The sequence below is a fragment of the Accipiter gentilis genome, chromosome 23 (genome assembly GCF_929443795.1).
Source record: "Accipiter gentilis chromosome 23, bAccGen1.1, whole genome shotgun sequence".
In the NCBI taxonomy this organism is placed as follows: Eukaryota; Metazoa; Chordata; class Aves; order Accipitriformes; family Accipitridae; genus Astur; species Astur gentilis.
In genome coordinates, this window is record NC_064902.1 from 5,444,587 (window position 1) to 5,458,562 (window position 13,976).

The window sequence follows — 13,976 nt, forward strand, 5'->3', positions numbered from 1 at the left end:
CCACCCTCCCTGACCCGCCGAGGATGCAGGGGAGTCCTGCCAGGGTACCTCCAGCGGTGGCACCCCAACCCAGCGATGCCCCCTCTGACCCAGCAGACGGGGAGCTCTATTCGGGCACCTCCAGTGACTTCATGGGCAGCAGCGCTGCCTTTTTCCGGACCTGGGTCCATGGGGCCGAGCAGAGCTACATCCGGACGGAGCAGAACCAGGACCACTGGCTACACGGTAGGAGCGGGGGGACCCGTGGGGCACGAGGCGGGGGGGGTCTCCTGCCTGCTGGGGAGAGGCTGGGGCCAGCACTGGGTCCAGAGCTCAGTGGTCTGGCCCCCTTCTCCTCTCTGGGGGGAAGCACTGATGAAGCCTCTGGTGGGACCCACGCTCCAGCACTCACTCTGCAGCCTGAGCGCCAGGAATGGGGCTCTGCCTTCTGGATAGCAGGGTCTCCATGGGGCACCCCACGTACCCTCAGCCTCTCCCACTGCTCCCAAGGGCTGTCAAGGGCAGTACGACAGGGTCGGATCAGGGCACGGCACCACGTTGTGCCGCTCCTTTCCCCTGCAGAGCCTGCATTTGTCGGCGCCTACGCCATCCCTGATACCTACAACCCGCACGATGACAAGGTCTACATCTTCTTCCGTGAGACGGCCATGGAAGCCGGACAGTGGGAGAGGCGGCACATCCACGCCAGGGTGGCCCGGGTCTGCAAGGTCGGTCACCAAAGGCCAGCACGCCACGGCCGGGTGTCCCACCACACGGGTTTTTACCTCCTCTGGGCCAAGGGGCATCCCAAGCAGGTGCCAACAGCAGGACGTGAGGGTGTCACTGCACACCTACCACAGAGCAGAGGGCTCAGGGCTGGGGGGATGTCCTGCTGTGGGGACGGAGGACCACGCGGCGGTGGGGGAGGCTCGGAGAGGCTGGCCTAAGCCCGGCTGTTGGTGCCCAGCAGAATGACGTTGGAGGGAAGCGCAGCCTCATCAACCGCTGGAGCACGTTCCTCAAGGCCCGCCTGGTGTGCTCCATCCCTGGGCCCCAGGGCACCGAGACCCACTTCGACCAGCTCGGTGAGCGCACAGCCCGGTCTGCCGCTGGGAGCAACGCTGTTCCGCCACAGCTGCTCCTTCCAGTATGCCCCAGGGAGGCGGGCATGGCATGGTGGATGCCCGCCTGCATCCCCTGGACTGGCGCTCCGGCTCCTGGGTGCCTCACCTCCACCCCTCTCTTTGTAGAGGATGTTTTCCTCCTGCGCACCCGGGACCCCCAGAACCCCCTCATCTTCGGCCTCTTCACAGTCTCCAGGTGAGCAGAGCTCTGGCTGGCCCTTGCATAGGGCAGTCCAGCCCCCCCAGCCCCTCACCAGTGCTGCCCCATGGGGAGCCCTGGGAGGGAGAAGGACGGGCCCAGCACCCAGCTGGCAGAGGAAGGGCCACCAGCCGTTTCACTGCTTTCCCTGCTGCCGGTTCACCAGCCCGTCTGCCAGCCCACCGGATTTGGCATCGGCACAGCCGGTGGTCCCCCAGGCTGGACCGGCTGTGCCAAAGGGATTCTTGTCGCCTCCTGGGTGCCGTGCACTACTCTGGGGCTGACAGGGGACAGCGTGGGCTCAGGGGCGAGGGCATGCATACGCCTGGTCCCCGTGAAGCAGCAGGGACGCTGACAGTCCCGCGCTCCCCCCGCAGTGGCGTCTTCAGCGGCTCCGCTGTCTGCGTCTACTCCATGGCTGCCGTGAGAGCTGCCTTCAGCGGGCCCTTTGCGCACAAGGAGGGATTCGACTACCGCTGGGTAGAATACAAGGGCCGCGTCCCCTATCCCCGTCCCGGCACGGTAAGGGGCTGGGGAGCAGGGTGGGAGGGGGGGGGGGGGGGGGGGGGAGGCGGGACAGGCTGTCCCGACCCTAATGCAGCCCCCCACCGTGTTGCCACGCAGTGCCCCAGCGAGACGTACGACCCCCTCCTGCACTCCACCAAGGACTTCCCCGACGAGGTGATCAGCTTCATGCGCACCCACCAGCTGATGTGGGAGCCTGTATACCCGCAGGGCCGCCAGCCTGTCCTGGTGAGGGTCAACGTACCTTACCGGCTGCGGCGGCTGCTGGTGCACAGGCTGGAGATGGAGAGCCGGCACTACGACGTGCTCTTCCTCGGCACAGGTGGGAGCTCACCCCGGCTCTGGGGACGCTGTCACCGCAGGGCAGCCTGTATGGCACGCTGGTCCTGCTGGTTGGGTGACTCCTAGCCCTGACAGCTCCTTCTTCTGCTGTGTTCACAGATGAAGGTAAAATCCTGAAGGTGGGGCTGGCCGGTGGGGCGAGCCGTGGCACCGAGGTGATCAGCCTGGAGGAGATCAGCGTCACTAAGGTACGGGAAGCCAGGGCTGGGCCGCGGTGGCTGGACCACACAGCCTCCCCTCGCCCCGCGGCATCCTCCCTGCAAGATCCTGTGTCAAGTCACTGGCCTCTATCGAGGAGGTCCCTCGCCTCACTGCTGGGGACTCCCACACGCCCTGACTGGCAGGCGATGCTGGTAGCACGGAGGGGAGCCGGCCGGACCCCAGCCAAGTCATCTCCCAGCTCCCCATCCAGTCCCTAGGAAGGATGGGGGTGACACACCAGAGCCCAAACTAAGATGGGAGGGCTGAGCCCAGGTTTGAAAGCACGGCTGCCAGGCAGGGCTGCCCACAGCGAGCAGGGCCAGCCCAGGCAGCTTGCGTGGAGCAGGTGGAGCTGGGACCAGGGACATGGGCCGGGGTCCCAGCCCCCTGCCACCCCGGGGTCCCAGGCCCACTGGCAGGCTGGCACACCCCAGAGAGACCAACAAAGCTGCAGCACCGTCTCCTTCCCCTCCAGGTGCCTTCTCCCATCCTGGACATGAAGTTATCACCAAAGAGGGTGAGTCCTCTCTCCTGCTTCTCCTAAAGCGGCCAAGGGACAGGGAACAGAGGACAGCTGGCCCCGGCCCCTCTGCCTGGGTCCCTTGGCCCAGGGCTTGCACATTTAGGGAATGGGCTCCTGCTAGAGCAGCCCGCGCGATGGCGGTCTGTGCCCTGCACTCCCCCTGTCACCCAGCGTCCCCATCCCAGCAGGGCGCAGGGAGCTCTCTTCCCCCACTAGCCCCCGTCTCCAGCCGTGGGTGTACTGACTGCCGCTGTTCTGCTTGCCCGAGCAGCAGGAGCTGTTTGTGAGCAGCACCCACGGGCTGCTCCAGCTCTCCCTGTACCGCTGTGAACTCTACGGCAAAACCTGCACCGACTGCTGCCTGGCCAGGGACCCTTACTGCACCTGGGACAGCAAGACCTGTGCTCCTCACCTGCTCACCGAAAAGAGGTTAGCGTCCGCCCAGGCCAGCCCTGCTGTCCCTCTGCAAAGGGACGGCGCTCGGAGCAGGGAAGGGCAAGCTGCCGGCCCTGGAGGCTTTACCTGTCAGCCCAGATCCCTACTGCCACTCTGCCGGCCAGTCCCCCGGCCCCCCCTGGTCCTCCCCACCCTCCCCTTCTCCCCGGCTGCTCTGCCACTGAGGGGTCCCACAGCTCGGGGCCGATGCCACCCCACAGCCCCTGTCTGCTGTCCCACAGGCGTGCCCGCTGCCAGGACGTGCTGAAGTCTGACCCGCTCAGCCAGTGCCAGGACACCGCAGAAGGTGAGCGCCAGCCCCAGCCCCTCCGAGGACCCGCAGTGCGGGCAACCGGCTCTGCCCAGGGGCCAGGGATGCCCAGGAGGGTGGGCGGCACGGTGCTGGGAAACCAGTGCCCACCAGCTGCACCAGCATCATCTGCCATGGACCCTGCGCCACCCACCGCGTGCTGGATGCTCCGTGCCGCCCTCCCTCCTTGCCTTTCACGCAGCTCCCACGCAGGGTACTCACCCCTTCCCCTGTCCCGTCCCCCACGCAGGGACCGCTGCCACAGAGAAGCTAGTTTTTGGGGTGGAGAAGAACTCAACCTTCCTCGAGTGCCTGGCCCGCTCCCCGCAGACAACTGTCCGGTGGCTGGTGCGGCACGGCGAGGAAACGGGCCTGAGCGAGGTACAGGGATGGGGTGGGGGGGACGAGGCGCAAGGGTGGCTCGGGTCCCCGATGGCTCGGACCCACTGTGCTGCTTTTGCCCCAGATCAGGAACAACGGCCACTTCTCGGTGCTGGAGCAAGGGCTGCTGATCCGCCAGCTGGCGAGGGAGGATGCGGGCACCTACGAGTGCCAGGCGGTGGAGCGCTCCTTCTCCCGGCCCCTCACCCGATACAGCCTCCGCGTCATCAGGCACGAAGCCATGGAGGTGCCACCTTACAAACGGAGCAAGGGGGCTGAGCTAGGAGGGACCCACCAGAGCCCCCGGCCCCGGATTGACCCGCACCCAGGCTACAAGGGCTTCCCGCGGGCCCTGGGAGCACCAGGCACCAGCCTAGATGTCTACTGCAACGCCCTGCGGCTCCAGGAAAGGCAGCGGCAGAAATCCTGGCACCAGAAGTGGCAGCACCCATCCCCGGACAGCAAGAACGGCCGGGTGCGGAGGCACCCCCAGCCCCTCTGAAGGGGCAGAGGGAGCCGGAGCCGCCCGCGACTCCCTTCCCGGTCTCTCCGGGGCCCTTCTCACACGCAGGCATCAGCTCTGAGACACCTCAGCTTCCCGCGCAGGAACGCCTCGCTGTTACTACCTCAAACCCTGCCAGTCCCTGCCGCCTCCTCGTGTGCCCCACGGGCCACGCCGGGGCAAGGGCATGCAGCCCGCACCGGCTCTCTGAGACTCAAAGCTATTTACGCCCTGCAGAATATTTATTCTCCTTGTTTTCCCCCGGCCTTTAATGATGATTCTTATCAGCAGCAATAATAAGCACAGAGGACAGAGAAGGGAAACAGCCAGCTCTCACAAATGGTTCGCTGACACCCAGCAGCATCCAGCCCTGCCATGGACATCCACGCGCCCAGGCTCTCTCCCTTCGGGAAGCGGCAGGCTCCTCGCTGCTGCCCCGGCAGCACGGTGCTCACCTGGGCGGCTGTGGAGGTGCCAGCAGAGCCCAAATGCCGCTGGAGGCAGCGGGACACGGCCGCTTGCTGAGCCTGGGCTCCGGCAGCGAGGCACCTGGGGTTTGCAGAGATGCCCATGCCCAGCCCAGCTCCGATCCACTTCAAATCACACCGCTTTTTAAAATTTTGACATTTATTTTACCAAAAAAAGAGAGAGAAACAACAGGCAGTTATACCAACTTACAATTTATTATTTTTTTAAAAAATGACATGAAACACAAGTAAAAATAAATACATCATATAAACAACAAATTGTTCAAAGTCTCTGTTCTGGGAGATCAGGCGAGCACATCCCGTTTGACAGAGAGAAGAGGGAAGCACATGATCATGCGTGGGGCCAACCGACCAACCCGCCCTGCTAGCGATACTCCTCTTTCCAACCACAAAAAGACAGGCCACAAACTAAGGCGGTAGTAAAAAAGAAAAGAAAAAAACCCAAAGAACCCCAAACCAACAGAAAACCCAAAATGAGACTCAGTGATGGATTCCTTCAGGCTCCTGTGGATCTGCCAGAGACTCCAGCTCCGAGCTGGATGCCACCAAGGTGGGAGCCACAAAGCAGCAGCGGGTGGTGGTGGTGGTCCGGGAGGTGGCAGAGGTTGCTCTCCCTCACTCGCACCGTCGTCCCTTCGAAGGGAGCGCTTGCTCTGAGTTGCAAGGAGCCATCATCTCACTGTACTCTAGCTGGACTACGTTCCCCTTTTAACCTCTGCCCCCCGCCCCAGCCCTCCCCCCCGGTCATTCCAAGACTGGATTAACAAAATCCATCCCAGAGTGGCGAGAAACACCAGTTGTGAAGGTATTTGCTGTACTTGTCCCTGTTGGCCTGGAAGCCACCCACAAACCAACAGCAATTCTCTTGCATTCAGCCATTTGCTGACATCATTAAGCCAAAATATACATTATTTTTAGCAAAGCCCCCGTGGAAATCCCATCCTTTGCTTGCCGGAATATTTGCTTTCTGTGAGTACCTGCATCCACCCCACCAACCTCCCAGGCACTCCGGGAGGCCGACGTGCAGCAGATCCTGCCCAACGTGGGGCCAGGCTGGGCAATGTTTCCCCCACCCCGCAGCCCCCCCTGAGCCGCACCAGCAGAGGGGCAACAAGACCACCAAGACCAGGGCACACAGCAGCCACAGCGCTCCCCACGCCTGTGGCATCATGTCCCGCCGCGGTACCCAGCCTTCGCTCGACTGTCCCCAGGAGTGGAAACCTCCCACCTAAGGGAAGGGCTGAGGGCTGGGTGCGACACGGAGGGCAGCTGGCCGCCCCCAGGGCGCCTGCAGCTCTGCCCCAGCCTCAGGGCTGTGCTCAGAAATCTTCCTTAGTATCCAAAAACCTCAGCGGAGTCCTGCACTGCTGTCCTCAGTGTCACCCACAGCCCCACCGCGAACTGGAACTGGCAGCTGCTTCCATCCGGTCATTTGGAGACAGAAATTCAGCAGCAAAAGAAAAATTTAACCCGTGCAGGGAAAAGCCTCTGTTCCAGGCTCAGGAAAACGGAGACGGGACCCTCTGCAGCAGAACCATGTGCTGAAGAGGAGCAAAGTCTGGGGAGGCCAGATGAGGGGGAGAGGGAGTCCCATGGGAGAGAAGTTTTAGGGCTCAGAGAGGTCTCCCCACTTGGAAAGCCCCAGGATAACCCACACACCCTCGCAGCTTACTTGAACCAGTGCCATGGGAGAGCAGGTGCCGCCAGTCACCTTGGAGCAGCCCCAGTCACTGCCAGCCCCCGCCGGAGCCCCGTGGTCAGGGCATCACGGCTCTATCTGTGACCACCTCTCAGCCAAGGCTCCGAAGAGGCCCAAGGGACCCGGCCTCTCGTTAATGGGGCGCTCAGGGCTGGTACGTGGGGCAGAGAGGTGCCGCAGCACCCTGCTCTGCTCAGGGAGGGCTCCATGTGGGTGTTTGCTGTACAGGGGCACTGTGCTGCAGCTGCCCGGAGCTGCAGATGTTTGCTAGGGAGATGAAGCCCCTTGCGGCAGGTAGTATCCAGGGGCAGCCGCACCACGGGAGGGTGGTGAAGGGTCTCCAAGCTGCCACGGCCATGCAGGAGCCAGGAGAGCCCTCACAACTCACCCGGGAGCCAGGAGATTAACAGTCAGCCTGCGGCACAAAGCTTGCACCCTGCAGCAGCTGAGCACCGGCTGCTTCCAGCTCCTACGGCCACAGGGCTTAGGCTATGCCAGGGAGTCCCAGGAGGACATCAGACGGCAGCACGGGGATGAGCCCCAGGTGCTCTCCTGGAGAAGCAGGAAGCCGAGAAAATGGCATGCAGTCACAGGTACCGACCACTTCCAGAGCCGTGGTGCCAACCGCCCCCAGCCGAATCTTCATGCCTCATCCCAGCACAGAGCCACAGAAAAGCCCCATTCAGAGCGGACTTGGGAGGGTCCCCCAGATGAACCCCACTACCCTGACCACCACCAACGAGGAGGGGGGCTGTGGCAGGGCTCTGGTGAGGGTCTGCTCACACTCCGGCCTCCCACATGTGCCCGCAGGTCTCAACACTTGCTACTCTCGACAAGGAAAGCCCTTGCCTAGGTCCATTCCCCAAATCCACCAGAAAACTGACAGCCTCACAGGGATGCAACGGACATCTGGGCAAGCTCGTCATACAATGTCACAGGGTTGTGCATGAGGTGGACACACAGAGCACAGGAGGGCATGACTCACAGATGCAGCACTGTCAAGTCTTTGGAGAAACTTGCATGAACACCATCAGTTAATTTGCTTTGTTACTTTTGTGGGGGGGTTTGATTTTTATTTCCATGGTGCATCCAAAGACAAGTTGTCCAGCAGTTTGCTCAGAACCCCTCGGTTTTCAACTCCTAGGATATGTTAAAGAAGAAAGCACTATTTTAATGTTTGGTTTTTTAAAAAAAATAATTAAAATAATTTGCATAGCTAAACTGTTGATCTAAGGCTTCTATGAATGGTGTGGTTATGTTTGACAGACAATGTCCATTAAACAGAGAAAGACACTAGGAAAGCCCCATAACATTTTTTTATTATGTTTTTTTAACACACACGTGCACACACATCCCTCTCTCTCTCTCAGGAAGGGAGGTCCCCATCTTCCAGCGCCTTGATAGATAGAGGATGTAAAGACATCCTGCCCTTTCCTACACCTAGCTGGTCCCAGCAAACACCAGCGACTGCAGCTTCCACGGCCCGAGAGGTCCCCTACAAGCTACCACTGCTCCAACGTCCCAGCCACGCTGCAGGGACAGCCCACACAGGTGTGCACATCTGCTTGGTGACACCCAGATGCAACACAGAGGTTCCCTGGATTTCAAGTCTCCAACCTAACGCGGTCACGCACACAGTCACGCACACCAAGTCCAACAGCACTTGGGGTACCCCCACCTCTCCCTAGGAGCCCTGGCACCGAGGCGAGCAGCCAGCGTGTTCGCTGTCGGGGCTAGGGCCAGCCTCTGCAAGCACGTGGCAGAGCAGGGCTGGGCCGAGTGCCGCTCCCCGCGTGGGGAAAGGCGCTTCGCCAGCAGGAGCTCTGCCTTCCCGACTCTGCACGTCTCACACCCCTCCTCCTCACTGGGAAAGAGCACAGGAGGCTTCCACAAGTGCTCCTCCACCTGCCCCAACATGACAAAAGGACTCCATCCTCCCTCTGGCTGCTGCAGAACACCCAGAGCAGTTCCTCCCTGCTCTGGCATGATGCCCCGATGGGGCACATCCAGCCAACGCGACACAGGTCAGCTACAGGCAACCTCCGCAGCTGGCTCTGCTTCTAAGACTATGCTTTGGTCAACCGGCTGCTTCTCCCCACACAGACAACCCAACAAGCAACCACTGCATGATGGAGGCCAGAATTTTATTTTTTTTAATACGGAAATTAATTTAAAAGTAGAAAGAAAGAGTCCCCCAAACAATAAATATTACGCCTTCATGAAATAAATTAACGTAGAGGTTCTGTGCAGGGGGAAGTCGCTCCAATCACAGATTCAACAGCAACCGCCACTGGCTCCAGTGTCCCCTCCCAAACTTCTCCCCTGCCTGGCACAGTGGAGAAGCAGCAGCGAGCCCACCTACCCCTGGATCTGGTGGGCCACAGCGGGGCAAGATGTGGCCTTCACACAGCCTGGCAGCGCCACGGAGCCAGGGAATTCACCAGGATTCCCCTCCAACAGCCACCGAGATGTCTGGGATTGCTCCACTCATCTGGCACACAGAACCACAGGGCCAACCTACCTTGGATAGGACCCTCCAGAAGGGTCTGGGGGAGGACAGGACCTTCCAGAAGGGCCTGAGGGAGCCCCCCGCCAGAGCCCTGCCCTCTTTGCTGCGGCAGGAGCCTGCCTGGAGCCCTCACACTAGTTTCATGTGAATTTGAAGAGGATGACAAATTGTTTGTGGGGTGTTTTGTTTCTTTTTTCTTTTTTTTTTTCTTTTTCTTTTTTTTTTTTTTTACATCAATCCCTCCTCCCCCCCAACATACGTGATGTAGAAGCCCCCCAATTCCTCCCCAGTAAAAATGCTTCGTCCCCAACCTCTGCTGGAGTCGCCCCCCCACCCCCACCCCCCAGCCCACACCTCCCGGAGTGAGAGAAGTTCACAGATAAGGCAGTTCATGTGAGAGGGAGTTCAGCCCTGCCAGCGGTCAAGCCCATGCCTCCAGGCCTGAGAAGGGCAGGAACTCGCAACACCAAGCCTCCCCCTTCCAGACAAGACAGAGAACAGAGACAGACAGACAGCATGGGAGGGAGGCACTCCTATGGTTTGCATTGCTGCTTCCCTCCTCCCCTGGCTCTTGCACCCCAGGCCCTTGCAGGTCCACTCTATCTCCCTCCCATCTCCCAGCCCCTAATACAATTAAGATCCTTGACAGCTAAAAAACAACAAAACAAAATGAAAAGAACAAAACAACCCCCACGCCACACCCTTCGCATCCTTCTCCACCCGCTGCTGTGGCCCAGAGGGGAAATCCTGACTCCCAAAAAGGTCCTGCAACTTTTGCCTCCTGGCGGAGCTGAGACCGAGCAGGAGCTGGGCCCATTATTTCCCTGTGATCTCTATAACATCGTCGTCTTTGTCCTCGTCATTAGAGCTGCATCCCACCTCTGGGACCTCCTGGGGTTCAAACTGAGGCACCTGGGACCGAAGGAGGCCCCCGGCCGGGTAGCCCGAGTGAGGGGACATGTAGCCAGGGTAGGCAGATGCCATGCTCCTGGAAAGGCTGCTAGGCAAGACGGGGGCTGGGAAAGGAGCAAACATCCTGGGCTCGGGCAGGAGTGACTGCGTGAAGGGAAGAGAGTAATTGGGCAGCACCCCGGTCAGAGAAGGGTTTAGCATGAATGAGGGGACGCTGGCGGTGGCTGAGGTAGCAGCAGAAGAGCTGGCGGTGCCGGCTGTCAGCAGAGGGTCAGTAGTCACAGGGAACACCAGATGAGGGTCTGGGAGTAAATTGGGCAGCTGGTAATAAGAGGAGCCAGTGCCCATGTACAAGGAGTTTCCTGGTTGGGAGGCAAATGGATGGGTTAGGTTGTGGTTTAAAGAGACAGGAGGCATGGTGAACCCACCAGAGACGGGGTACCCGTGTTCGTACGGCTGCATGGACGATGGCAACTGGCGCTTCTTCTGCTGCCTGCGGGCTTGCTCCTCCGGAGCCGATGGCGAGGTCGACTTGCGCTTGTTGCCCCGTAAGTCCAACACCGAGTGGGCATCGACGTGCTGGCTGGTGGCCGGTAGGGCTGAAGACACAGAGGGAGCCATGCAGTGAATCCCCACATGCTGCTCCGCTCCTCGGGCTGCTAAGCCAGGCGCGTTGTCTGTGCGGGCAGGGTGGCCTTGCACTGCGTTGGTGCTGGGAGAACTGTGCCGGGACTCCCGGGCAGCCGCTGCCTCCGCATACTGCTGCAGCTCGCTGATGATCTCGGGGCTGTCAGGGGATATGGGCCGAGTGAGCTCCTCCGTGCTGGGGAGCTGCGGTGATGAGGCACTGTGTCTGCCATTGCTTGTGGACTCCAGTGAAGAGCTCTGGGAGCCTGGAAACAAGGAGATAGAGCAGGTGAGAAAGATAACCTTGGAGAAAAACCTGGGGACCAAGAGGCAACAGTGGAAAGGAAGGTGGGGATATCGTGGGGAGATTGTGGTGTCAGCTCTGAACACAGGCGTGATGCAATGCAGACAGGGAACACCGCCCCAGACAGTCGGGTAGGAAAGCACGTGAGCAAGCCCCACAGAGTGCTCACAAGTCCCTACCTGAGGCAGCTGTCCGACGGTCTTCATTGCCCTTTGGCTTCCCAGTGGTCCGGATAGCAAAAATCCGCCCATCACTGGTCCGGATATATGTCCCTGGAACAGAGGCAGAATGACTTCATTCATGTTTTCCAGTCTCAGCTTAGGACCTTGGATCCATGAGCCCACGAAGCTGCCCAGGCAGGAACAGGACAGCAGTGCTGCATAAGGCCAGCCCACAGGTCATGCACAGAGATCAGTGAGGGGCTTCTGCCCCCTTCCTCACTCCTCACTTCCACCCTTTCAGCTTTCCTGGGTTGGAACTCACCCCCTCCCAATGTGCTGCCAGTGGGAAATGTGGAACTTCATGCTTGGGGCTAAGTTTGCTCTGGGAGCACCAGGAAGCTTTTGGCTGCCCCAGTACATGCAGTGGGCGTTGTGAGAATGAGACACCCAGCCACAAAGTTCAACAGTTCCTCTCGGAGGCAGGAGCAGCCACAGCTGCAATCGCCCCGAAGCATCAGCTACAACAGCACACCCAAAGCATGGGCTGCAACAGAGCCACTGCACAGATGTCCTCCCCTTCTTGTTTCTTTTCCTCTCAAGGAACTGATTTCATGCTTTTACATACTTTTATTTGCTAATTAGCATTGGCTAGGACCCTATCCACAAATCTTTCCAAGACAGAAAGACTTACCTTTTGTCCCTCGGATGATGTGGATGCTCTCGCCAGCACTGATTCTTGCCTGTACATCAGTGGATGTGTTTGTACCCGGAATCACAATATCTGGCAGTGGGGGAAGAAATAGAACAGTGTCTGTGAAATTACACACCAGCCACAGTCAGAAGCAGGGCATGCACCACCGAACCCCTTTGCTTGCAGTGCAGTTGTCTCTCCTGTGTGCTGTGCTAGAAGCAAGCCCTGGGTTTATTTCTGAGCAGCATAAGACTCCAATGAAGCAAAAGCCACCCTGTTCTGGCACAGCATCTCCCCCATCCCAGCAAGGACAACTGGCAATGGTATGGCAGGCCCTCTCACAGGGAGTTCACTCCCAACAGCCCACCAAGCCCTCGCCCCTTGCAAACCTGCAGGGAAAGTCCTCTGGGTACAGGGGAACCACTCCAATGCAGACAGGCAGTATCAGTGGCTCTGATGCCCGTCTGCCCGCAGCCCGTGTGGGCATCAACAATTCACCCTGCTCCTCAATTCACCATGGGCATCACAACTCAACTCACTGTGAGCATCAGCAGCTCACCTGTGGTGGTGACAATCTTCTGCACAAAGACACCAGCTCGCTGTAGATAGTTGATGGGGAAGTTGACAGCGGGGTTGGAACTTGAGGTTGATCCTGCACTGCCCATGGGGACATGCCGGGGCATCATAGGAATGGGGGTGGATTGAACTGGGCGGACGCTTGCTACCGGCTTGTCCTCACCCTTGAGGGCTGGTCGCCTAGTGACAGAAGAGGAAGGAAAGTGCAGTGCCCCCATTGACAGGGCTAACCGACCTCTGCCCCTTCATTTCACGTCTACAGCATGGGAAGAAGGGGAAGACGCAGGTACTCACCAGTTCCTCTGGCTAAAGGCAGGGATGCTCGTCAGACTCTGGTCACTGGCTGGGTAATACTGTGCGTAGGACGGCCGGGTGTAGGGGACGGATGCTCGCTTTTCCTCCTCATAGCTCTTCTTGGCTGCTTTCTTCTCTGCCTTGGTCAGCTTGTGCTCCTTCCGGTCGATCAGCAGCGACTCATGCTGAAAAGGCTCCTGCAACCCCACAGCACTGAGGTTTTGACACCAACACACCACAAGAGGGAACCAACATGCCCCAAATGGCAGCCACCTGGTCCCTGCATCAGCACTGTCTCCATCCCAGGCTGGAGCAGGGAAGAAGGCAGTTGGGAGGCAGAGCTGGTATTGGCAAAGCACATGTGGGGCAACACTGTGGATGTGACCAAGGCCCAGCTTGAAGAGTCACGGAGTCAGCTAAGCCAGCACTCACCGTTTCTAAGAGCACACAGCAAAACCCACGAGCCAAAGGCCAAGCTAAGAGCACAAGCACAGACCCTGCCAAGATGTCACACAGTCACCAGAGCCCCATGGCACCCAGCCACAGGCCCACTCTGCAGCACCACCCTACCAGTGAAACTCTTCACAACACAGGCAAGTGCTGGTTGTCTCAGCTTTGTTTTAAAGCCACCCCAGGAAGAGAGCTGGCAGCAAGCTGGGATAGGCCACAACCACCTTCCTGCCCAGCACGAAGTTGAAAAAAAGGGTGCCCTACAACCTGCCCCCAAATCTGTCCAGGACAGTCGTGGCTCTAAATGTGTAGAAGATATTGCAGGGAAGGGCAGGACTCTCTGAGCCCTTGCTAGAGGATTTTTTTACCTATTCCCACCAGCACACAGATGTGACCTTCTTGCCACTATGTCCCCATCACACAGCCAGACTCCTCCAGACCTCCTCCTACCTGTGCAGTGCTGGGCCAGCAAGGAAGCAGGTTGGTCTTACCTTGGTGATGAGGTGAGGATACTTGAGACAGGCTAATTGTAGAACAGACTCCTTCATCTTGCTTGGATTGAGGGAGAGCTGAGCAGGATCAGATTCTTCTTCCACAAAATGCAGCAGGTTCTCCACCTCCCGCCGGGTGAAGTTCAGCACTGGGTTGAGATCATCTACCACCCGATCTGGAAAAGAGAGAAAACAGAGTGAGTGGAGAAGGGAAGAGATGGGTACTGCTGCCTGCTGTCCTTCCTACACTCCT

General features: G+C 59.4%; 2 protein-coding genes across 6 annotated transcripts in view; one reads left to right on the forward strand and one right to left on the reverse strand.

Annotated features, from left to right (window-relative positions):
* The window catches only part of LOC126049882 (semaphorin-3D-like), a 28,273-nt gene extending 20,253 nt beyond the window's left edge, over window positions 1–8,020 (forward strand). Inside the window, exons 7-18 of one of the 2 annotated variants that reach the window (XM_049826997.1) lie at window positions 97–225; window positions 562–707; window positions 950–1,064; window positions 1,230–1,299; window positions 1,680–1,824; window positions 1,927–2,149; window positions 2,269–2,357; window positions 2,846–2,887; window positions 3,165–3,322; window positions 3,571–3,635; window positions 3,889–4,019; window positions 4,105–8,020. In XM_049826997.1, coding sequence (XP_049682954.1) covers window positions 97–225; window positions 562–707; window positions 950–1,064; window positions 1,230–1,299; window positions 1,680–1,824; window positions 1,927–2,149; window positions 2,269–2,357; window positions 2,846–2,887; window positions 3,165–3,322; window positions 3,571–3,635; window positions 3,889–4,019; window positions 4,105–4,521 — 1,730 coding nt within the window. In that variant the 3' untranslated portion in view covers window positions 4,522–8,020. The remainder of the gene's footprint in view (window positions 1–96; window positions 226–561; window positions 708–949; window positions 1,065–1,229; window positions 1,300–1,679; window positions 1,825–1,926; window positions 2,150–2,268; window positions 2,358–2,845; window positions 2,888–3,164; window positions 3,323–3,570; window positions 3,636–3,888; window positions 4,020–4,104) is intronic. The other variant, XM_049826998.1, reaches the window with a different exon arrangement.
* The window catches only part of RAD54L2 (RAD54 like 2), a 69,646-nt gene continuing 63,409 nt past the window's right edge, over window positions 7,740–13,976 (reverse strand). For 3 of the 4 annotated variants that reach the window (XM_049826993.1, XM_049826992.1, XM_049826994.1), the window contains 6 exons: window positions 13,724–13,899; window positions 12,783–12,979; window positions 12,472–12,668; window positions 11,913–12,002; window positions 11,240–11,332; window positions 9,563–11,022 (listed from right to left, as the gene is read on the reverse strand). In XM_049826993.1, the coding sequence (XP_049682950.1) occupies window positions 10,034–11,022; window positions 11,240–11,332; window positions 11,913–12,002; window positions 12,472–12,668; window positions 12,783–12,979; window positions 13,724–13,899 (1,742 nt within the window). In that variant the 3' untranslated portion in view covers window positions 9,563–10,033. Of the gene's footprint in view, window positions 7,849–9,562; window positions 11,023–11,239; window positions 11,333–11,912; window positions 12,003–12,471; window positions 12,669–12,782; window positions 12,980–13,723; window positions 13,900–13,976 lie in introns of those variants that run through there. The other variant, XM_049826995.1, reaches the window with a different exon arrangement.